This window comes from Mitosporidium daphniae (assembly GCF_000760515.2).
Source record: "Mitosporidium daphniae strain UGP3 chromosome Unknown contig-4, whole genome shotgun sequence".
In the NCBI taxonomy this organism is placed as follows: Eukaryota; Fungi; Microsporidia; genus Mitosporidium; species Mitosporidium daphniae.
The window spans coordinates 57,568-80,013 of NW_013546289.1; the positions used below are offsets into that span (position 1 = coordinate 57,568).

General features: G+C 44.0%; 13 protein-coding genes across 13 annotated transcripts; 7 read left to right on the forward strand and 6 right to left on the reverse strand.

Moving 5' to 3' along the window:
• Positions 1-180: 180 nt before the first annotated feature.
• Positions 181-5,055, forward strand: DI09_4p300 (clathrin heavy chain; the record flags this gene model as incomplete). Its single annotated transcript, XM_013381920.1, has 8 exons — positions 181-561; positions 641-856; positions 909-1,106; positions 1,172-2,093; positions 2,131-2,951; positions 2,996-3,187; positions 3,225-3,680; positions 3,850-5,055. 8 exons carry the CDS (start codon positions 181-183, stop codon positions 5,053-5,055), a joined length of 4,392 nt encoding a protein of 1,463 aa, XP_013237374.1.
• Positions 5,056-5,104: 49 nt separating this feature from the next.
• On the reverse strand, positions 5,105-7,282 carry DI09_4p310 (uncharacterized protein; the record flags this gene model as incomplete). The annotated part of the gene is made up of 1 exon (XM_013381921.1): positions 5,105-7,282. One exon carries the CDS (start codon positions 7,280-7,282, stop codon positions 5,105-5,107), a length of 2,178 nt encoding a protein of 725 aa, XP_013237375.1.
• A 215-nt stretch (positions 7,283-7,497) lies between these two features.
• On the reverse strand, positions 7,498-8,027 carry DI09_4p320 (uncharacterized protein; the record flags this gene model as incomplete). The annotated part of the gene is made up of 2 exons (XM_013381922.1): positions 7,498-7,524; positions 7,554-8,027. The coding sequence occupies 2 exons, from the start codon at positions 8,025-8,027 to the stop codon at positions 7,498-7,500; spliced, it is 501 nt and encodes a 166-aa protein (XP_013237376.1).
• Positions 8,028-8,219: 192 nt separating this feature from the next.
• DI09_4p330 (deoxyhypusine synthase) lies at positions 8,220-9,412 on the forward strand (the record flags this gene model as incomplete). The annotated part of the gene is made up of 3 exons (XM_013381923.1): positions 8,220-8,501; positions 8,541-9,188; positions 9,215-9,412. 3 exons carry the CDS (start codon positions 8,220-8,222, stop codon positions 9,410-9,412), a joined length of 1,128 nt encoding a protein of 375 aa, XP_013237377.1.
• A 130-nt stretch (positions 9,413-9,542) lies between these two features.
• Positions 9,543-10,011, reverse strand: DI09_4p340 (uncharacterized protein; the record flags this gene model as incomplete). Its single annotated transcript, XM_013381924.1, has 2 exons — positions 9,543-9,898; positions 9,930-10,011. The coding sequence occupies 2 exons, from the start codon at positions 10,009-10,011 to the stop codon at positions 9,543-9,545; spliced, it is 438 nt and encodes a 145-aa protein (XP_013237378.1).
• Positions 10,012-10,063: 52 nt separating this feature from the next.
• DI09_4p350 (26S protease subunit Rpt4) lies at positions 10,064-11,405 on the forward strand (the record flags this gene model as incomplete). The annotated part of the gene is made up of 4 exons (XM_013381925.1): positions 10,064-10,322; positions 10,364-10,810; positions 10,931-11,199; positions 11,235-11,405. The coding sequence occupies 4 exons, from the start codon at positions 10,064-10,066 to the stop codon at positions 11,403-11,405; spliced, it is 1,146 nt and encodes a 381-aa protein (XP_013237379.1).
• Positions 11,406-11,586: 181 nt separating this feature from the next.
• DI09_4p360 (uncharacterized protein) lies at positions 11,587-14,187 on the forward strand (the record flags this gene model as incomplete). The annotated part of the gene is made up of 1 exon (XM_013381926.1): positions 11,587-14,187. The coding sequence occupies one exon, from the start codon at positions 11,587-11,589 to the stop codon at positions 14,185-14,187; it is 2,601 nt and encodes an 866-aa protein (XP_013237380.1).
• A 340-nt stretch (positions 14,188-14,527) lies between these two features.
• Positions 14,528-15,528, forward strand: DI09_4p370 (uncharacterized protein; the record flags this gene model as incomplete). The annotated part of the gene is made up of 3 exons (XM_013381927.1): positions 14,528-14,689; positions 14,751-15,071; positions 15,130-15,528. The coding sequence occupies 3 exons, from the start codon at positions 14,528-14,530 to the stop codon at positions 15,526-15,528; spliced, it is 882 nt and encodes a 293-aa protein (XP_013237381.1).
• Positions 15,529-16,057: 529 nt separating this feature from the next.
• Positions 16,058-17,305, reverse strand: DI09_4p380 (uncharacterized protein; the record flags this gene model as incomplete). The annotated part of the gene is made up of 1 exon (XM_013381928.1): positions 16,058-17,305. The coding sequence occupies one exon, from the start codon at positions 17,303-17,305 to the stop codon at positions 16,058-16,060; it is 1,248 nt and encodes a 415-aa protein (XP_013237382.1).
• Positions 17,306-17,581: 276 nt separating this feature from the next.
• DI09_4p390 (uncharacterized protein) lies at positions 17,582-18,622 on the forward strand (the record flags this gene model as incomplete). Its single annotated transcript, XM_013381929.1, has 1 exon — positions 17,582-18,622. One exon carries the CDS (start codon positions 17,582-17,584, stop codon positions 18,620-18,622), a length of 1,041 nt encoding a protein of 346 aa, XP_013237383.1.
• Positions 18,623-18,719: 97 nt separating this feature from the next.
• Positions 18,720-20,195, reverse strand: DI09_4p400 (uncharacterized protein; the record flags this gene model as incomplete). The annotated part of the gene is made up of 1 exon (XM_013381930.1): positions 18,720-20,195. One exon carries the CDS (start codon positions 20,193-20,195, stop codon positions 18,720-18,722), a length of 1,476 nt encoding a protein of 491 aa, XP_013237384.1.
• A 196-nt stretch (positions 20,196-20,391) lies between these two features.
• Positions 20,392-21,133, reverse strand: DI09_4p410 (spliceosomal protein; the record flags this gene model as incomplete). The annotated part of the gene is made up of 2 exons (XM_013381931.1): positions 20,392-21,017; positions 21,082-21,133. The coding sequence occupies 2 exons, from the start codon at positions 21,131-21,133 to the stop codon at positions 20,392-20,394; spliced, it is 678 nt and encodes a 225-aa protein (XP_013237385.1).
• A 122-nt stretch (positions 21,134-21,255) lies between these two features.
• DI09_4p420 (uncharacterized protein) lies at positions 21,256-22,428 on the forward strand (the record flags this gene model as incomplete). The annotated part of the gene is made up of 3 exons (XM_013381932.1): positions 21,256-21,807; positions 21,891-21,967; positions 21,999-22,428. 3 exons carry the CDS (start codon positions 21,256-21,258, stop codon positions 22,426-22,428), a joined length of 1,059 nt encoding a protein of 352 aa, XP_013237386.1.
• Between the last annotated feature and the right edge of the window lie 18 nt (positions 22,429-22,446).

The window sequence follows — 22,446 nt, forward strand, 5'->3', positions numbered from 1 at the left end:
GAAATCGCAAATCCAAATAATATCTTGAAGCACGCCATCACCGCAGACTCTGCCATCATGCACCCCATAGAGCTGATCATAGCGTTGAAATGTATTTTTGGATTTTAATATTCCGGCATAGCTGGCCGACAGCTCCAGATTTTCAACCTTGAATTCAAGGTCAAAATTAAGGCATACGTTATGGATGAAGACATCATATTCTGGAAATGGGTGAACCCGTCTTACATCGGCATTATTACCGCCAAATGTGTATACCATTGGCATATTGAAGGGACTGGCGGGCCAAAGAAGATCTTTGATAGACATTCTTCGCTGGAAAACTGTCAAATTATCAACTATAAGTGTAATTCCGATCTTTCTTGGTGTTTTCTGGTCGGCATTTACGCCAAAGATCAAGGCGTTGGCGGAACCATTCAACTATTTTCGCAATCAAAGTCGGCCAGCCAAATTATCGATGGGCATGCGGCAGCCTTTGCCGATTTGCTGATGAAATCGGAGTATTCAACGTACACGGTAAAGCTGTTTTGCTTTGCATCGAGGGCTTCGACGTCCCTTTCCAAGGTAATGACTGCAGCTCCAATATCTCTAGCTACACATTGTGCAAATAGACCATACAGACGCATATCCTGCATTCCAAAAGGTTTCGTCCGACATTTTCTTCCCAACCGATGCTCCTGGTGATTTTCCAGTTGCGCTACAAATTGGGCATCGGTTTGACATCATCTACATGATCACCAAGCTGGGCTTTATTCATCTGTATGATCTGCAATCTGGCGCTTGCATTTTTATGAATCGAGTGTCAACGGATACCATTTTTGTGACCACCGAGTATACCCCGGACTCGGGCATTATAGGAGTTAATAGATCGGGACAGGTAATTGGCCGATCAGTTGATCTGTTAACATTAGGTCTTGTCGGTGTCAATATCGGAGGAAAACATCATCCAACATCTTGTCGAGGTGGTGCAAAATCCCAAGCTTGCCATTAAGCTTGCTTTGAAGGGCAATTTCCCCGGTGCTGAACAGCTCATTTTTACCGAATTCCATGCGCTCGTTGAAAAGGGCAAAATGTTGGAGGCAGTCACGCTTGCAGCCCGCTCGCCCAATGTATTTTGACCGTGTTTAATGGGTAGCAAATGCTTAGAACCCCGCAAACAGTAGAGCTATTGAAGGGCTATTTTGCGCCTGCTGGGCAGTTGGCGCCGTTGCTGCAGTATTTTGCGATTATTTTGGAAAATGATCGCCTAACGGAGTATGAAACCATTGAGCTCTCAACTTTGCTGATTTCGCAAAGCAAAAACGAATTGCTCAAAAAATGGTTTGAAGAGGACAAGCTTACTTGCTCCCAGGAGTTTGGGGACATCCTGCAGCCGATATATCCTCGATTTGCGGCAGAAGTGTACAAAAAAAGCAGATGCCATTCCAAGGTGCTCGAATCGTACATGATCATTGGCCTATATGCGGATGCCATTGAGTATGCAAAGCTCCACAAGCTCAAGCCAGACTATGAATATTTGCTAAACATTGCCATCAAAAGCAATGCGCCTGAAAGCACGTCGCTTTCCAAAATGCTGCTGTCAAGCAACCCGCCTCTGCTGACGATCGGAACTGTTTTTGCTTGCTATTGTGAAGGTGGATATATTGACGAGCTCTATGTGGCGATGAGGGAAATTCTGCAAACCAACACACCGGAATGCGGGGCCCATCAAACTAGGCTTCTTGAAATCCTTTTTGACTACAACGTAAATATTGCTGCAGATGTGCTTTCAAAGCACATTTTTACCGCTTACGACAAGGATCGAGTGGCTCAGCTGTGTGAAAACAATCACATGATCATGCTTGCTTTGGAAAATTATACCTCCATAGAGGACATCAAACGGCTGATAGTGCGAACAGACGTTTTGGATTTCAAGTTCATCAGCTTTTTCTTTTCAAAGCTTTCCGTATCGAAGGCTTTGGAGTGTCTTGCTGCTTTGTTGAAAAGCGACATTTCAAAAAATCTGCGCATCTGCATCGAGGTAGCTAGCAATCGCATCGCTGATATCAAGCCGTCCTCTTTTGTTCTGATTCTTGAATCGTTTGATTGCGACGAAGGTTTGTTTGTTTGTTTGGTTGACTGCATCTATTTTAGGCATATTTCTGTATTTGCAGCGCGTGATCAACGGCATCAGCGATCCTGAAATCCATGCTCTATATTTTAAACTGCTGATAAGATATGCTTCTGTGGATGATATTGCATCGTTTGCCAATGTGGTAAATGTGGCAAACCCGATTGTTTATTGCCAACAAATGGCGGAAAAATTTACGCAATATCAAGAGCAGCAACCACTGCTGATCATATGCAGCAAATATGGATTGGAAGAGTTCTTTTTTGACTTCATCCTAAAGATGGGGTATCACGACCTTTCTGTTGAATATGTAAAATACAATCCGCATACGCTGCCTTCCGTGATTGCCTTCATTTTGGACCGGTATGAGGGCGATCAAGATACCCTCGTCGGTGTTCTGTTGAGCGACTTTACCTCTTTTTTGAGCAACGATGAAGTCTTTGAGCTTGTGGAGCTTTTGCAAAAGCACGACAAACTATATCTGCTGATCCCCTGGATTCAGTCAACATTGATGGACAATTCGCACAAATACGACAAAACACTGCTGGCAAATGCCGTTGCCAAGTCGCTTCCGATGTCGTCCGATGAGCTGGTTGCTTTTCTGAAGCAAAACCCGTATTATGACAGGAGATTGGTTGGCAAGTTTTTCCAGGCAAAAAACAACCCCCGCTTGGCCTCCATCTGCTACTCTACGGCAGAGCTAGCCGATGAGCTGATGGAGCTGTCGCTGGAAACTCTTCAGTACGGCGAATTGATCCCTTTTCTGCTGAAAATGAAAGATGCCACAAAGTGGGGCCATTTTTTATCAAATGCATCCTTCAATAAGGAGGAGTTCTTGGCCAAGGTTTGCACTTTTGCTTTTACCTTCAGATCAAGCTGTGTGCAAAGACTTCCAAAGATGCCGATTCATTTGCCATTCTCATCAAGGTGTTGATCATCTCCAAAAAGACCTCCATCCTTCTTCCTGTGTTGGAAGTACTGGTGCTGGAAAACGAGCATTTTTCGAAGAACAAAAATTTGCAAACCCTTTTCATGGTCACTTTGGCAAAGGTTTTGCATTTTCCTCTTTCTCCCTCCATCGTAGGTCAATGATGCTCGCTTTGACGATTTTATTAAGAAATTGAAGGCGTACGACTCCAAAGAGGTTGCCGATGCTGCAATCAAGGAGGGCCTGTATGAGCAGGCATACCTTATCCACAAGGCCGCAGGAAACTTGAAAGAGGCTGCAGAAATTCTAATCAAAAACATGAATGACCTCGACAAGGCCACCGAGTTTGCAGATAAGTACCGTGTTCCTTTTATTTACCAACTTTTGGCCAATGAACAATTTTCTAACCACCTTATAAAAGAAAGTATTAGCAGCTTTATAAAGGCCGACGACTTTTCCAAATATGCCCAAGTCGTTCCCAAGGCCAAAGAGGCTGGATGCCTTGAAAGCCTGGTTTCTTACATCGAGCTGGCCAGGGTCAAATACAAGGAGCAATTTCTGGATACCGAGCTTTTGTATTGCCTTGCGTTTTTGGAAAAGTTTTCAAAGCTTCAGGCTTTTCTGTCTGCTCCCCACAAAGCACGCGTAAGTTTCGGTGGTGATGGGCCCTAACCCTTAGACGGAACACATTGGAGCGCTTTGTTTGCAAAGCAATTTGTTCAAATCGGCCGCGTACATTTTCACGTCAACGTCTGACGTGGAAAATCTGTCGCTGGCATTGTTTCTGGATCAAGATTATGCCGGCTGTTTGAAGGCGCTTTCAACGTCCACAACAAACAAAAGCCACGCAAAAATCTTTTCAATGGCCCTCGACAAAGGGTTGTTTGATTTCTCGTGTGATCTTGTTTGCATAGTGGTGTTGAAATCGCCGCACTCGCTCCAATCGGTTGAAGCCCTGTGCCAGGAGTATGAGAAAAGAGGCCTTGTCACGGAACTGGTGTCGATGCTTGAAAAACTGCTCGCTTCGGCTGCTCAACACTCGGCAAAGAAAACGCTAACCTCGATGTTGTGTCTTGTCAAGCTCAAATATTACCCAGACACGTTCTTGGATTGTTTGCAAAGCTCCAGTTCGGCATGCGTTGACTTTTCTTGGCTCACCGAGAAGATTGTGGCTGTTTTCCCGGATGCCGTTTGTGTTTATCAGAAAATCGGCCTGTTTTTCTGGTCCAACACCCCTTCCAAGGCGTTGGAGTATGTGTTCAAGTATCCCGCTGTGCTGTCCATACATGATGACCTGCTTAAAACAACATATCCAAGGTGTGTGCGCCAGCTCGCTTCTGACGACGACATGATGGAAAGAACGTTTTTGTTGCATCTTTCGCTTTTTCCGCGAGACGTGTTTCGCTTTTTCAAGGAAATCCCGCTCTCCCAAAACAGCATTCAGAAGATCTTTGCAAAGATAAATTCGTCCAACCAGCTATCGATGGCACCGTGCTTTGAGCTCGTTCAGCACTATCATGAGCGCTATGATGTTGAATCGATTAACAGCATATTCCACGACATGTGTCTCAAAAGGTGCGACTACAAGTCCATTGAAAGCTCCATCAACTCAAAGTCAAACTTCAACAAACAAGCCTTGCTCGACACACTCGCCAGCATTTCTACCACGGAGTGCACGTTTTTGTCCGGGTGTCTTTACCTTAAAATGGGGCTGCATGCCAAGGCTTTTGAAACCTTTGATCACATCCACTGCACTTCTGCCATCCTTTTATCGCTCAAGGCTTCCAGGTGCACCGAGCTTGTGCTTCAAGCGCTCGAGGTTTTCCATAAAAGAAATCACATCTCGACTTTTACTTTAACTCTGTTCCATTGCTTTGATTTCACTCCCTTCCATTCGCTGCTATCTCTGATCTGGCTGAACGCATCGTACTCTCAAGCCTTTCTTGATGCCTCTTTCCCGCTGATCATTGCGAAAACACATGAACTGGAGTGCCATTTAAATAAACAAAGTACTAACTAGCTGATTTGAACATTTATCGTTTGTGTACATAAATAAAATCCCAGTCGCATCAAGTCTGGCTGTCCAATTCGCCATCTTCGTCGTCATCTTCAGATGCGCAGTGGCCGGGCCAGTCGATAAATAGCGATTCTGGTATAAAAATTTTCGAGCTTGGCAATTTGAACGGATCAAATGGGAAAAAGTTTTCAAGAGACTCCAGGGCTTTCAGCTGGGCAGAAATTGTGACCGTGTCCTCCGTTAAAAAAAAGTCCATCATCAATGGCGAGGAGCAACAGGGTGCCGTTGCGCTCGGCATCGGAGAATTGGGCCTTGAATTTGCGGGTGTCAAAATGGCGGCTTTCAATCCGCTTTGGTCGCTCGGAGAGAGCTCCGGATACCAGGCCTCAACGATTTGCAAAAATTCCGCCGAAATGGTGGACAAGATCGAAGCCAAAGGGCTTAAACAACCATTACACATCAGCTTTGCCAAGTGTGGCTTCAGATCACGGCATGAGATGTCTTGCATTGCATCTTCCAAAAGGGCCTCTTCGTGGCGAAAGCAAAGGATGTAAAAAATGGCTTGCGATACGGAAAAAAAAATCGAATGCTTATATGCGAATTGGGCCTTTGAAGTTGCCCCGATCGGCTCTTTGCATGCATATCCTTGTCTGCAATCTGGGCATCCATGGTTTCGAATGTACTTTCCTGCCCAGCATAAAAGGTATAGCAAACATTTTCTAACGGTCTTTTTTGGGATAAACTTGGCCCGGGCAACGTACCCGCTGATGTAGCATGCAGAGGATAGCCTCAACGCATCGAAGGAGCCCGACTTCAAGCACTCTTTGGAAGGCCTACAGCCGGCTCCAGAGGAAAGCTTCAACGTATCAATCCAAGAAGCTGTGGAGTCGCAAAAATACTGGCCCCCAGCCCCCTTGAAAGACGAAATAAGGGTGGATGATGAATTGGAAAGCGATGAGCTAGAAAGGCGATTGATCAACACGCCCAAGAAATAATCGGGGAACCGCTCATCAAGACTTGTGATGTAGAAGAGAATAAATTGCGTATATCTCGACCTCATTGTGGGCAGCACCACCTTTTCAAAAATCACAAGCAAAGAAATAAAGAGATTTGCAAACGACACCTCAGTGTCTTCCGATTTGATTCTTTCAATGAAACTGAATACCAAAAGAAGACACGAATCAAGCCGAGCAATCAGCGCTTTAATGGTCGCTATCGAATCAAACGAGTTTAAAGCCACCGGGGAACAATCTTCATCTACATCTTCGCTGGGTCGTTTTCGGTGCATAAGATCGCCATCGTACTGTTCAGCGTCATCGCTTGAATGGGAGGCATTCTGTTCGGCTTCAGAGCCCTCAAGAATGTTGCTTTCCAAGTGCTCAAAAAGATCATCCTCCAACTCATCGACTTCTATTTGAACCTCGACATCGATCTGGATGATCTTGGAAATCAACAACTCAATAAGAGAAGGACGGATTTCAGGCCAGTAATGGCAGATTTTTATGCACTCAGACAAGTAGCAGCTCAAATAGTCGTGAGAATCTATCTGCCGCGGGTGGGGGAAAAATTCGTTGATAAAAGGCAGGATTGACGCCTGTAGCATCGGAATCATCTTGATCAGAGGCTTGATGACACTGTGGATTCTTTGTGATAGGACATTCACTCTCGGCGTTTCGGAAACACAAGATGATCCTGCAAGGGTGGAAATCGTGTAAAGAGACCCAACAATCGACTCCAAAACAGGGCCCAAATGCGAAAGAAAGGCTGAAAGGATATTCAACATCCAATCCGAAAATCTTGTAAAAAAGATCGAATATGAGGCCTCAAAAAGCGCCGCATTTGAGTCCGCTTTGGGCTCAAACCGTATCCAGTTTGTATGTAAAATGGTCTTGATCAAAAGAGAATGCTTCGGCGAAAGCTTGAAAATGAACGTTTGATTCAGATGCTCAATGAAGCTAGAAAAGATGTTCAAGGTATCTACACCAATCATGATGCTGCTACTGGAATATGTCTGCTCCAAAATGTCAATCATACAAAGAATCGAGTCTGGAGCTCCACGTTCATACTCATCAAAGGCTTTCGTAAGAAATGGAAGCGAAAGAACGCCTTGAAGCGTCGGGCCTTGGTCTATGGTTGGAGGGACCGAGCGACAACGAGCAATGTCTTCAGAATGGCCAGCAGAGGAAGCGGGCGGAGGCGCAGAAGATGGCCTTACCTCATGCTGCATCATAAATTTAAAAGCCTCAAATCTCGAAAGCTTTAAATTTTAATTAATTCGGAAATGTCGCCTTTTCGCGAAAAGTCCATTGCAATCATCGTGCCACCCCACCAACCTTATTTTAATGCGGTGATCAAATTACGGCAAGCAAATGCACCGCTTGCCAAAGAAAAGAACCAAAAATTGCCAAAATCAGGGCTCACAATTTATTTACTGTTAAAAAGCGTTTATTTGTTAAGAATAACACCGTCAAACTAGATATCAGTGAAAAGGCAAAAATTACCGTATCCTTATACCAGGCAATGGCATCGCTGGTCGAGACGCGATGAGTAGTGTTGATGGATTTTGTGCAACACTTGCGGCGAGACACACGAGATCCAGGTCGTGCAAGGACAACAAAAAAGTCCATACCATAAATACCGATCAAAGGATCATATTTGAGACCAAGGTCAATATGTTCTTGGATACCGAATCCAAAGTTTCCGGTGGACGAAAAGTTGGATTTTTTCAGCTCATACTCTTTGACCTTGAGACCACGTTCAAGGATCTCCTTGGCTTTTGGACCGCGAACGGTAACGTGAACGGCAATCTTTTCATTGCGGCGAATGGAGAAGGAACGGACAGTATAACGAGCTTTTGAGTAAACTGGGGTCTGACCAGTCAATTGTTCAAGGACTTTGGCGGCCTGGGTGAGGCGATCTCCAGATTCTCCAACGCAAATGTTCAAGCAAAGCTTGTCGATGGATATCTCGCGCATTGGGTTTGAGGCCTTCTTTGTCCCTCCGTTAGTAGACTACAAAGGTTAGCAAAATTCGGCCACACACGAGCGTTAAATGATGGATGCAATATGATGAGTTAAGCTCAACGGAAAGTCCTTACCATTTATGAAGAAAAACAACAAAATTCAACCCTACACTGTGGTAAATTTTACTTTTTCAAATTTTTCAATATGTTAAATTCAGCCAAAGCCGAAACTGATACTATTAATAGCCATGTCACCTCCTCAGCCAACATGGAAAATATATCCGAAAATATCCACGCAAATATACCCGAAAATATATCCGAAAATATCCTGTTGACATCAAAATGCATCCTCCCCGACAATCCAATAGAGGTCAACGGCTACGATTTTAATGACGGTCTCAACTGGAATGCTTTTTTTAGCTCGTTTCAGACAATGGGATTCCAGGCATCCCTCTTTTACGAGGCGTGCAAAACTGTAGACGAAATGGTCAGTAGACATTTTAAATTTTAGATTCAAAAAAAAAAGGAAAATCCCTCTTTTAAGCTGTTCCTCGGATACACATCTAATATGGTCTCGTGCGGTAATAGAGAGATCATCCGGTTTCTTGTTGAACATAAGCTTGTCGACGTTCTTGTCACAACTGCCGGCGGCATTGAAGAGGACATTATAAAGTGTCTTGGCCCAACTCTTTTGGGCGAATTTGAAGCCTCCGGAGAGAACTTGAGGGCCAGAGGTCTCAATCGGATAGGAAATCTGCTGCTACCCAATTCAAATTACTGCGCCTTTGAGGAATTTCTTAATCCCATTCTTGATGAATGCTTGGACACCCAAGTTCGGGTCGTAGGAGAGGATGCAGACACTGACCTCAATCTCGACAGAACTCTATGGACGCCTAGCAGGTTTATACGGAAACTTGGAGAAAAAATTAACAATTCTTCCTCCATTTATTATTGGGCCTACCGGAATGACATTCCGGTATTCAGCCCGGCCCTCACAGATGGCTCAATTGGAGATATGATGTTCTTCCATTCCATAAAGAGAGGAGGCCTTGTACTAGATATAATTCAAGACATCAAACTGCTCAATGGAATTGCCATAAAGGCCGAAATGACTGGCATAATTATTCTGGGCGGCGGGATCCCTAAACATCACATTTTCAATGCGAATCTTATGGTACTTTCATCTTCTAACTTTTGCAGAGAAACGGAGCCGACTATGTTGTCCTCATAAACACTGGAAACGAGTTTGAGGGGAGCGACGCTGGAGCCAGTCCGGACGAAGCCAAGTCGTGGGGAAAGATCAAGGCCGCTGCTCGTCCAATCAAAGTACATGGAGAGGCCTCGATACTGTTTCCTCTTTTGGTTGCTAATACTTTTGCAAAAACAATTAATTTATAAAATTTTAAATTATCCGCAAAACATAGAAAGTTGACTACTATGTGTAGGACTGGAATTGGAATTAGGATAAGGAGAATTGTATTTTGCAATGATTCCGAATAGTGTTTACATACATGCCATTGTCAGGTCCTTATTGTTGAGATAGTTTCTTTTCCAGAAACATAGACCGCGCCTTTTCTACGGCGGCAGCTTTTCGTTGCTGTAAACTTTGATGGCGGAGTATGGGGTCGTCATACCATGTATGGTCGGGCTGATTGGTTGGATGGAACTTGCTATCAAGACCAGTGCCTTGATAGGCTTTGGTGTTTTGAGACTCTCTTTTTGCATTCATATCAAGCAAGGTTGAGATTGTTTTTTCGAGAGACCCGGAACTCTTCATCAACAACGCCCTTAATTGCTCCTCTTGCAGCGACGGAAACATTCGACAAAGAGTCTCTAGGGAGCGCTCAAATTCGGCGGGGTTGGCGTTGTATGTGGTGTTTCCGGCTAAAATAAAAGCTCAACACGCCATACATACCTGAGTTGATTATTTTAGCAGCCAAAGTATATACAGCAACGGTGGCAGCAATAAGCAGGGGAAAGATAAGAATAGTCTCCATGTTGAAAAATTCAACGCCAAATTATTTTATTTAAATTTAATTTACTTTACAAATGTCGTCCATCACCACCGAGCCAATTGATGCTCGTCGCCAGAGTGCCCTTCTTAGCTATCACAAGAGATTGACCGAACTTCGACAGAACGAAAACACCCTTAAAGAGCGTAAGTGCATTGCTTTTCCCTCCACCATAGAGAGACTTGGATTAAAGAAACTTTCGTCCGATTTTGAAAAGAGTGAAAACGATATCAAGGCCTTGCAGTCGGTCGGACAAATCATCGGGGAAATCATCAAGTCGCTAGACGCAGATAGATGTAAGCTCGGTTTTGTGACCACATCGTAGTTATTGTGAAAGCGAGCAGTGGTCCTCGCTATATTGTCGGCTGTCGCTCCAACATTGACAGAAACCGCCTTGTTTCAGGATGCCGTGTTTCTCTTGACATCACCACGCTTACCATTATGCGCATTTTGCCTCGGGAGGTTGATCCTTTGGTCTTCAATATGACAAACGAGCACGAGGGTCCTGGCGATGTTTCGTTTGCCAGCGTCGGTGGGCTTGCCAACCAAATTCGGGCATTAAGGGAGGTCATTGAGCTTCCACTTCTGAACCCAGAATTGTTTCTTAGAGTTGGAGTAGCTCCTCCCAAGGGCGTGTTACTTTATGGACCTCCAGGAACCGGAAAAACATTGCTCGCTCGAGCCGTCGCTGCTACACTTAACGTTTCATTTCTTAAAGTGGTGGCGAGCGCCATTGTGGACAAATATATTGGAGAGTCTGCCAGAATTATCCGTGAAATGTTTGGTAAGACATTGATTCCAATCCGGTAGATTATGCACGAAACCACGAGCCTTGTATTATTTTTATGGATGAAATTGATGCAATTGGCGGCCGCCGTTTTTCAGAAGGCACCTCTGCCGACAGGGAAATCCAAAGGACACTCATGGAGGTATGCTCGGTGTAACGCTAACGCCAAGTTATTGAACCAAATGGATGGGTTTGATGTTTTAGGCAAAGTGAAGGTCATTATGGCGACAAATCGACCCGATATTTTGGATCCTGCTCTTTTACGTCCTGGCAGACTTGATCGCAAAATTGAGATTCCCCTTCCCAACGAACAAGATCGATTGGATATCCTAAAAATACACGCGGAAAAGATGAACAAATCGGGCGAGTTTGGTAACATAACCCTTGTTGGTTGATATTAGATTTTGAGGCTGTTGTAAAGTTGGCCAACGAGTTCAACGGTGCCGATCTGCGTAACATATGCACAGAGGCTGGTATGGTTGCCATTCGTGCAGAGCGAGACTATGTGATTCAAGATGACTTTATGAAGTCCGTTCGCAAGGTTGCTGAAAGCAAGAAACTGGAGTCCAAATTGGAATATGAAAAATTGTGATTTTTAATGGAACGCAATCGGCTGAACTGAAATCAAACCAAAAATCAAAGCAAAAATCAAATCAAAATTATTACTTTCAATTTGAAACAATAAAATCGGACCCAACCAAACCCAACCAACACAATGCAGTCCAAAAAATTAATTTAAGATTCACAGCCGTCCCAAAGCAAAAAGTCTATTAATGCCAAAAAATGCAAGGGGCTTTCATAGAATTTTGGGAGCCTTAACGTGGTCAAGACTGCGTTCTGCGATTAATGCCACTTCGAATACTAGACCAAGCATGCGTTTCCTTTCGACTTCTGCTGTGTTTTCGACCGACCATATTCCAGAGCATCTTTCGCCAAGCGGGCGAATATATGGAAAGTTGATTTCGCCGGAAGAAAAGTCAAAATTGATTCTCGAAAGTAATAAGGCGTTCACGGAGAAAGACACCCTTTCTTCACAGATTAGCCGCATAAGGCTAATTAAACAGTACCACCTAGTAGACGACCCAAAGGCTCTGGAAGTAAATGTTGCATTGTATTTTTCACTGAGATCGATACCTTTTTCGGAAAAAATTTCCCTTTCCGGAACGTACATTCATTTCCACATGTGCAGATCGCTTATCTTGAATCTTCCCAGATCGCTTATTCTACCGGTGTTCCTTTTTACAATCAATGTTTTACGTACCTTGGTATCGACAGATGGCATCGTCCCTTCTGCTCAAGCCATTTCGACATTACTTTTGGCCCAAGGCGGTGCCCACAGCAACCAAGCGGGGCCTCTTTTGTCAAAGGAGAGAATCAGTGAAATGTTTGGCCTGAAAAAACGAGACATTGAGCTGTTTACTGGCTTTTGTCAAATTGTTTCCGATACCTATGTGGAAACGGGGAGCTTGCTCGAATTTTATTCCATTTCGCTGCTGTTTCACAGGGTATCGCTGTATTATGAGCCGAAAAATTGCACCATCAATGGGCCCTCAAATTGGCTTCAATTTGCCTCTAGTTTTGCCTGCGGAATTTCGCATGATATTGGATTTGACTCTTGCTCATTTGTCATTCCTACTTTGCTGGATGCAATTGGACTTATTCAACAGGTGATCCCACTTGGCTGTGTACCTGGCGAGAAGAGCCGCGATGCTCTGATCTCCATCTATGGCTTGACAACGGCAAACATTATTCTTTTGTACAATTCTGCGCTGCGCCAATTTATTAAGCTTGACTCTTTTGTTCAAGGACGCACCCTTTTTGAGTTCCTAAAGGAGTGTAAGAGCCAAAATCATGCATACGATGCAAGGAAAAAATTGACATCAATACCTTGCTCCCCTAACGTTGAGACGTTCAAGCTTATTTTTTCGCTGTATATGCATGAGGGCGTGGTCTCTGGGAACATAAAAGATGCAATTCACGTGTTGTACACAGGGCTCGAGTTGCTTTCATATCCCCTGGATTTGTGTGTACATGCCACCAAGCTGCTGTTTTACACGCGGTCTTTGGAGGACATTAAAGCCCTTTATTTGAGGGTTAAAGCCGCATCTCCCGAGGTATGTAAACATGTGTTGTTTGAGAACACATTCTTATCTTGTCTGTCCACATCTAAAGGAATCAGTAGCACAGAGAGGCAGTTGGTCCGAGATATCTCTGAAATTGTGCTTTCAAGTTCTGGAAAAACCCAAGCCATACATTCGTCAAACACGTCATTTCTGATCGGCATCTTATACAGATTCAATAGGAGGGCATTGGGCGATTACATTAACCATTTGCCACTGTCCTTTCTCTCGGACTGCCCCATGTTTTTTTCATACCTGATCAAGCTGATGGTTATCGATGCATCGCACAGGCCTTTTCTCCTTTCCCTGTTGAATGAGAGATTTAGAATATTTGACTCATATCCGGAGGGTTCTGCATATATCGACTATCGGTTGGGTGCAATTTCGTCCCTTTTTTCAAGGAACCATCCACAGATTTCTGCTCTTCTCTATTATTGGGAAATCTTTGACAACCGGCAAACAAAACCTTTTGAGGACACCCATGTGACCGGGTTGTCTTTGGTCCTTAAAAAGCCCAAGACCAGTTTGGAAAGACCCATGCTGAGGTCCAGTGCTCACTATTATTTGATACGAACCCTATATCTTGAGGGAAATTCTTCTGGAATATTGGCCTACTTTCTGTACTTTATAAAACGATCGAGGGAAGGTCGCCAAGTCTGCTACGACTGGATTTCCAATCGCACGCTCGACTTTGTCGTGTGGTCTCTTACTAAGGAGCATGAGTGGAATCACCTTTGTCGTCTGTTGAATTATTTTTCCAACTCTGGCGATGGCGGTGGATTTGGCGGCGAACCCATTTCAGACCCATTTGAAGCTTCAAAAACAAATTCCGATGCCATTGGTAATGAAAACTTTGCGCACATGGAGTGTACAAAAAAGTTCAAAGCCCCTCTATTCGTAGGGAGCAAATATTCGATGCTGGTTCCACGGCTTTACCAGCAATTCAAAGATCAAATACAGAAATATCCAGGAAACTCTTCACCAATCCATACACTTTATCCGGGAAACGCCATGTTTGGCGCCGATATCATCCTATCTAGTGAAGAGAAACGCACGTTAAAAGAGCTCTTGGATCGTTATTCTACCGTCAGGGAGCTTAGAAAGGATGTTCTTGGAAATGGCCTGCATTTTCTTCATCTGAACTGCAACATTGGGGCATATTTGAGGTCAATCCTAAGCATTCCAGCAATTTTTATCGACTTTTGCGAGCAGATGGAAAAGCATCACAAAGAGCTGCATTCTCATTTGGCATGAAATTGAGCAAATGATTTCCACAATTATGGCATCTTTGATCGCAATCGGCTGTACATTTTAATCCTTTTTCCGCTCGTAATTTATCAAAGTATGACGAGTGGAGCAAAGAGGGAAAGAGGAGGAGGAGGAGGCAGATTATTTATTAAATTTTAAGAATAAAAAGAATTAATTTATGAGCCATCCTGAGGACCTTGAACAACCGACAGCCTCCCCTGCTTATGCAAGCTCGTTCGAACAAGTGGAACTACCGCAAATAGCTGTTCCGGATAGGTATCCTAAATCTAGGGTGTCTTGTTTTTGATAACTTTTGTAGTTGTCGCTATTGAAAGTGCCGCCGTTCATGACACTTGAGCCACAGGCTTATGAAACGGAGACTCTTCAGCTCCAAGACGTCACACAATTCGAAGAAGAAGATCAGGCTGTCGCCTCTGCACGTGTGGCTTCCACTGTGCGTTGGAAACTCGCCAAGGACATTGCCCACGTCTCCGATTTTACATACAAGGTTTGGAGTACCTGTTTACCGCCGCTAGGTTTGATGGTGCGTATTTCTAACATGGCATCAGGACATGCTATCCAATGCCAATCTTGTGCAGTGGTCCGACAATTCATACTCAATTGCAATTGGGTCCGAAATTTACGATCTGAACATCCATCCGGTGGGGAATGAAGAGCATCTTCATATTTTTGCGCAGCACCAGGCTGCGTTGTTGATGGAGGATGTTGGCACGATTACAGAGAAAATGTATCTTCGCTCAATTAGCGCATCGTCGTCGTCGTCGTCTTCGTCGCTCACAAGCCGTATGGCCAGAGCCCATTCGGAGGCAAAGGTGAAGATGGCGTTCATGCCTCAGGATCCAGAGGCAGCCCGTGTCGAGCTGGAAAAGGTTATTTCTGGATTGTTTCTAATGTCAGGTTGCCTTGGAAAAACACAGGCTTCGCCAGAAACAGGAGGCGGAACAAAGGAAATACGAGCAGCGGCAACTGAAAAAAGAGACATCAACATATCGTACTCCACATCTTACAAAAGATTGGCTTGAAAGTGATGGGGCTAAGAAGAGAACGGCCCGTCAAAAAGAGGATGACGGGCATGACGTTGAGGACGATGAAGACGAAGACGAAGACGAAGAGGATGAAGATGTGGAAGATGATGAAGACGAAGAGGATGAAGAGGATGAAGAGGATGAAGAGGATGAAGAGGATGAAGAGGATGAAGAGGATGAAGAGGATGCGGAAGAGGATGCGGAAGAGGATGAAAGCGACTCATCCGAAGACGAATCGTTAGAAAAACGCGATCTACCCAGACGGAGGGCCGTACTGAGCGATGATGACGATGAACGCTAGTTATGTTATATATTTGCGTATCCAAAATGGAAGAAAGATCAAATAAATGTGGATATCAAAATTTTGTCTCCTTATACACAGCTACGAAATCGGGGCATTCTTAAAAGGCGATCAAAGGAGCCAGATATTCTGGATCTTATGCTGAATGGCTAATAAATCGAACACCATCTGGTTTCGATGTGTAAGTGCAGCTCGGTTTCTGTTTAATAGTTATATTTCTCGCAAAAATCGGCGTGGAACTTCTGTAAAGCCCCGGTGAATTCGGAAAAGAAGGACTCCTCAGGCAGAAAAGTAAATCGCAAATGGTATGTGTTTGAAGCTTGACCAAATCCAGACCCATTGACAGTGCACTATGAAGTCATAAAAAACAAATACAATTCCGGTTGCTCTCAAAAGCTCCAACGCATACAAAGTGTCGGGTTCCAATTCCAAGCGCCGGGCCTCCTTCAGAAACGCTTTTGGAAATGAAAATTTGGGGAACAAATAAAGAGCTCCCTGAGGCCTGGCACAAGTAACCCCTTCCATTTTATTAAGCGCCTCTGAAAGCATTTGTGCCCTTCTTGCAAGCGATTCTAAAATTATCAAAGCACCATTTACCTTTGATTGCCGTGATTTCCTGGACGTGTTTCTCATATTCACTGTCCGCATCAGGCGTTAGGGGATCAACCATCAGGCCCAGCATAACTTGGCCATCGATCGCTGAGCAAAGGGAAATTGACATAAGCTTGTAAAACTGGCTCAGGATTTCTTGGTCAATGTTTGTGCATGCGACATATCCTCCCCGCTTTCCGCACTCGCCAAGCAATCCCTTTGACGTGGAATGGAACGAAAATATTTCCACAGCATCCAGAAGAGCCGGATTTTTACGCGAAGCCGACAAAAGCGCCTTTCTGGCAGAGCAAAATTGTACCTCAGAATCCCAAACATTGTTCTGATAAACCTCATCGGAAAGCAGCACTAGACGCTCATTCAGACAAAATTCGATGATATCTTCCAGATCTGCACAGGAGAGCACATTTCCTGTTGGGTTTCCTGGATTGATGATACAAAGAGCCCTCACATCGACTCCGCGCCCTCGTGCTTCGGTCAATGAGGTTTTTAGAGCTTCAAGGGAAAAGGTCCATCGGCCAAATCGCTCCGCTGGCTCCTGCAGCGAATAAAAAACCGGAACGCCATGTAGCAGAGAAATGGACGCAGAATAGAGAGGATATTGCGGCTTCGGGATTAATACGCCGACCGAGCGATCGCTAATAACCAACGAAAGCACGGACTGGATGGCAGATGACGCACCATTTGTCAGGAAAATATGGTCTGGATCGCACGAAACGGAGGTTTCATCTGGGGCTGTCGAGAACGAGTCGCGCTTTTCAATAAAGGACGCAATCAGTTTTCGGATGAACAGGTGCCCTTGTGAGTGCGAATATGCGCCCATACTGTTTTTTAACTGCGAGCGATAAAAAGACGCTCGTTCATATACGGCTGGAGCAAATAGATCGGATATCTTTTTGGCATTTGAAGTGCCTCCAAGCGCATCAAAAGACTCCATCAATGCAACAACCTTTCGATAAAAGGAAATCGGGGGCTGATTGAGGGCCTGGGGATTGCCAACGTTGCAGGGCAAAATGCGCTTAAACGGCAAGTTTGAATTTCCGGCTTCCAAAAGCCTCTTGAGCCTTTCGCTCTCAATGGCTATCTCACCTCGTACTGCATATTCTGAATGAAGGATGCCCTGTGAGAGCTTTGAAGGGATAAGAACACGTCCTCGTTTTAATGTCATGTTTTTTCTTCAAGTTCTAAGCGCTCAAAGATCACTTTGATGAGAAATCGTAGCTTTGGGTGATGTCGCCAATGATTATGTGTGTGAGTGCAAACCAAAAAAGGACAATATCACACCAATAGCACAATTTTAAATTCATTAAAAGGTGGCAAATACCCGTTTAATTTGGCTGCCAACGGAGTCCTGAACTTTTAAAGCTCCCAGTGATTAATTGTTTTACATCACGAGCCAAATTGCAATTTATTTAGTGAAACATTTGTCATAGTTACGGTGAAAATGGCTCTCCCTCATACTGTGGCCGCGGCTGTCATCATCTCCGACTGCATTGACGAGAATGCGCGCGTCAGGCAGCAATGTAGATTTGCATCTCTGTTTAGTATCGAACCGTCCTATATTGGAGTGAGCTCGACACACCCGGAACTAGAGGCGGCCGGTCACTTGGTTGACGTTCTTGATGCCCATCGCCTAATGACACCGTCTTCGAGCGGAAATTCGACGCCAATCCAATCTTCGCTGTCGAAGCTTGCAAATGCCTCGCACAATCAAAAAGATGCCTCCTCCCCATTCACTGCTGTGATTATTGTTAATGTCGCGCCCAGGACGGAATCCATCAAAAAGCGATGGGGAAATGGGCCACCGTTCTGCTTTTTCGCAATTAGCGGCGTCCTTGTTGTCAGCACGTATTCCCAGCTTATTTTGTCGCTATTGTTTCGGATTCTAAAAAGGGAAAACAATGCCTCGCTGCCTCAAATTCACGTCATGAAAACGCAAGCTGTCATTCAGCACGCTGCAAATCAGAATTGGATCCCACTTGACGAGGCCAATAGAATTATCAACACCCAATTCAGGTCCTATGAGTTTGTCCCGCTCGCTGCGTATTGGATAGTTACACGAGGAGGCTCCAGTGCCATCCCACATGACCTGGCCTCGATTTTGGAAAAAGAAGGTCAAGACCAGTGTGAGCAGGAGCATCAAGAAGAGGGTAAAAGAAATAATCAAGCAGACGATAAGAGTCTAAACCCATTCATTTGGTTTATCGACAATTTTGGAAATTGCAAGACTTCTCTTCTGCCAGAGGACATTGATTTTATGGAAAACAGGATTTACTCTGTCACGCTAGAAAACAACCAATCATTAATCATCAAAGCCTGCGGCATCAAGAGGCTATCAGATGCTGTCCCATTGGTGCCAACTGTTCTCGTTGGTTCATCTGGATATAAGAATTACCGGTTTTTAGAGTTGGTTATTAAAAACGACAATTTTTCCAACAAGACTAGAGCCTCAATTGGCCCCTTTTCCATTTCTTTGGATACTTAAGGCATCCACCTTAGACGAGCCAACCATTGATTGGCCGAGAGCCTTAACACAGTGATCAATTTTGAGCATAAATTTTTTTGCTTATTGGTACTAGATACTAAATTTTAATGATGTAAGTGCATACGGCAGAAACAGATCCAATGATCAGGTGTAATATTCCAGTAGCAAGGCACACATAGGCGAGAACTTTTCTCATCGGCTTCTCGTCGATAAGGCCTTTTTCCATGCATTTTAAGGAGCACAGAGCAGGAATGGTAAACAAAATTGATGATCCCGATATTGGGACGAAAAAGTCAAAAACAGCCAGCACGGAAGGAAATAAAATTGCACACATGCAAGAAATAAATACAAGAATACCAGCTTCAATGGTATGCCTTTGGTTCTTTGCATTGTCAAATTTTTCTTCTAAAAGATCAATTTTCCCTCGTGGAAAATTGGTGGACCCTAATGACGATGGCGGAGCTGCAGAAATCTTTTTGAAAGCAAGTCTCCGGTTGTCGATACTTTTAATGACCTCTCTGATTAACCAATCTAAAGACAACCTTGCAGGCCAGTGGATAAGAGGAAAAGTAACAATATTTACCAGCACGACAAGGATTTGAGCTAGCAGATAGAAAGGATTTTGCTTGAGCAAGATGTAAGAAATAGAGTCTTCACATGCAGAGCCAAAGTGAAGATATCCAAACGTAGTCGTCAAAATGTAGAAGGTAACAATGACAAATTGACTGCGAAATAGTAATTTTGAGCGACGAGATGCTGTAGGGCTTTCCATCTCTGAGATCAGAGGAAGAATTGAGGGGTGATTGATGTACGCCAGCATGAACGTATTAAAGGCAGACATCAAAGCAAGGCTAAACTTGAAGTACGAAATATTTGACGAGACCAATCCGAGGCCGGGGTAGATTCCAACAAGACCCCCGTTAATCCAAGAATCGTAAAAATAGTCAAAAATCGTCAGGAGGGAAAGGTAAGTAACGCAAATCAGCCCCATCACAGAGACAAACGAGAGTTTGGACAAATTTTTCAAAAGACAAAGCGGCAGAATCACAAAAAACGAAAGGATCACCGTAATGATTGTGGGATTGACGAAAATAGAGTGTGAACTTACCCCCAAGGACATGATAAAGTTGTACGCGAAAATTCCGTTAAGCTTGATGTACGCAATCATTGGGGTGAATAAAAGCAACAGCTGCAAAATGACGATCGACGTTTCCACAGACTTTCCATAACACCTGCTGGAGAGCGAGATGTAATCAGAAACGCCAAGTGTACTCATTTGTGACAAAAGAAGCTGCGGAACAAATGTAACCGCTGCACAAAAGACAATCAGCACAAGTCCAAGTATAAGGCCACAATGGTTCATCGCCTTGGGTAGGAAAATCATACCACACCCTATGGTTGTTTTGACCAAATTATAGCCAGTACCGGAAAGCGAATTTAGAGGTTGCTTTTCCTGGATCAATCGTTGAGATGCAGAAATTTCGTCTGTATTTGGCTGCTTAAACTGCGGAGATGATTTTACTGCAATATTGCTGGCTCGAGCGGGCCCTTTCTCGACATCAAGTGAAGGCATTAAACCAAGATGTATTGTTTTTGAAATTATTAACGATGAGCCAATACATTTAGCGGAATGAGTAATTTAATGACTAGTCTTAAATTTTAATTGTCGTGACACATCATCACTTGAGCCCCAACAATCCTTACAAAACGAACACTTTACAGGGCTAGTAAAATATTTAACGAGGGGGGGGGGTACTTTTTAATTAATATTACAAGCTACTCTGGTGACTAAATAACATTTCCATCCGCAGATACACGCTGAGGCAGGCTGACTGCGTTCTTCCGCGCCTGGGCAGCCAGCAACCGTTCTGAACATAAGCTAGCATAAACTTACCGGCAGGAGATCCATGCCTCTCGCCAGGAGAGTCCTTCTTAAAAGCATAGCTAATTGACAGGGGCTTGTTGCACAAAAACTGATGGTTCATGGTTTGAAGGGCCAGGTCGGATGCCTCGAAGGTATCAAACGAGATGAATCCAAACCCTCTGCTCGCATTCGAATCCGGCTCCCTGGCCACGTTTGCAGAGAGGACATTTCCAAAAGAGGAAAAGGTATCATAAAGCATTTTCTCGTCAACCTCTGAATCGAGATTGCCAACAAAAAGGTTCGCACCGACGTCCAGGTTCCTTTTGTCGGCAGATGCCTTGTTAACACGAATTGAACGCCCATAGAGCTTGATCATGTTCATTATACGAATTGCATAATCTGCATCTTCTTCGCACTCAAACTCGACAAATCCAAAGGATTGATGTGTCTGCGAAACTCTATCCTTTGGCAGCTTTACACTGGTCACAGGTGCAGCCTGGGCAAACAATTCCCACAACAGGGATTCGGTTACTTTTTCATCAAGATTACCGACGTAAATGGTTGCCTCTACGTATGAAGGCTTTGGAAAAAATACCTTGGTTGCCCTCTGCACCGAGACCCAGGTACGTGTTTGGGTCAGAGCTCATGTGAAAATCAAATCAAGCAAAGTAAATTAAATGAAATCAAAGTAAATTAAATTAAATGAAATCAAAATTAAATTAAATGAAATCAAAGTAAATTGAATTGAATTTGTTCGTTGCAATATTTAATGAATGGTGGGGACAAGGAAAATAGCTTTACCCGCGGTCTGGTTTCAAATGTTGTAAAACAAAAAAGCGTCAATTCGGAATTTTGCCCCGATTACAATGGATACGTCGTACACTTCAACAAGATTCGGCCAGTTGAGACTTTCCTCTTGGACATCGAAAGCCACGATGGAAATCTCGTGTCCAAAATATTAGTAAACAATTCATATGTCCCCCTGTCTGCAATCTTTTTAAGACTGATCGAAGCTTGTTCAAAGAAAAAATACCTTACCAGCAAGGATGTGTATTTTTGTATTTCCAAGCTAGCAAAATACAATTCTGACGCACTCTCTTTAATCACCATAGGTATAATTTCGCAAATCGATACAGGCGCCTCTACATCTTGCCCGCAAAAGTGCAGATCGTTGATTGTCCACTGCAAAGAAGACTATCAAGTTGGAATCATGGTGTTTTTCAAAGGAGACCATAAGCTGCTAGAAGTTGGCCGCGAAATCGCCATCATAAATCCGCTGCTTATTTTTTCGACCGGAGCTACGCTTCGATATGAGCAGCAGGTATGCAATTTTACAAGGTCGGTATGTTTTTTAATTTGTAGCCCGCTATTAAACATTGCCTTTTACGTTGGCAATATTAAAAGGTCTGCTCTATTTCTATCAAAGCACGATGGGATGAAGTATTGTTGCTCCAAGACCCCGTGTTTGGTGCCGCTATTTGGTAGGAAGGATTCAGAAAATGCATATTGCAGCATACATTTGGCCGAATCGATTTCTCGGAAGTTCGTGCGTATCAGACCTGATCTGGCTGCTGGCCATTCCTGCCTTCTTGATCCAAACTCAAAGGCGCTAAAGGCATCAATTGAAAAATTTGATGCCAGAGTCATTCTAAAGGAGCTGCTTTTCGAATTTCCAATGTCATCCAGAAAAAATCTGGTCAAGTTGGTTGGCATGGAAATGCCCTGTATTCACAAGGACAGGGTACACAAAAAGTCATCGCCATCAATACCTATGAAGAAAGACCCAGCGGGTCCGACGCACCAGGAAGGTTTGTCGAACCCTTTGGCCGAAATTGTTAGCATTTCGCAAGCCGAATCTCGCAAGAGATCCTTTATAGAGGATGCCATTTCAAAGACCAAAGCAGCTCCGGTTCTAGGAAGAAACTGGATGCAAAATAAATAGATTTATTTAAGCCTTTTA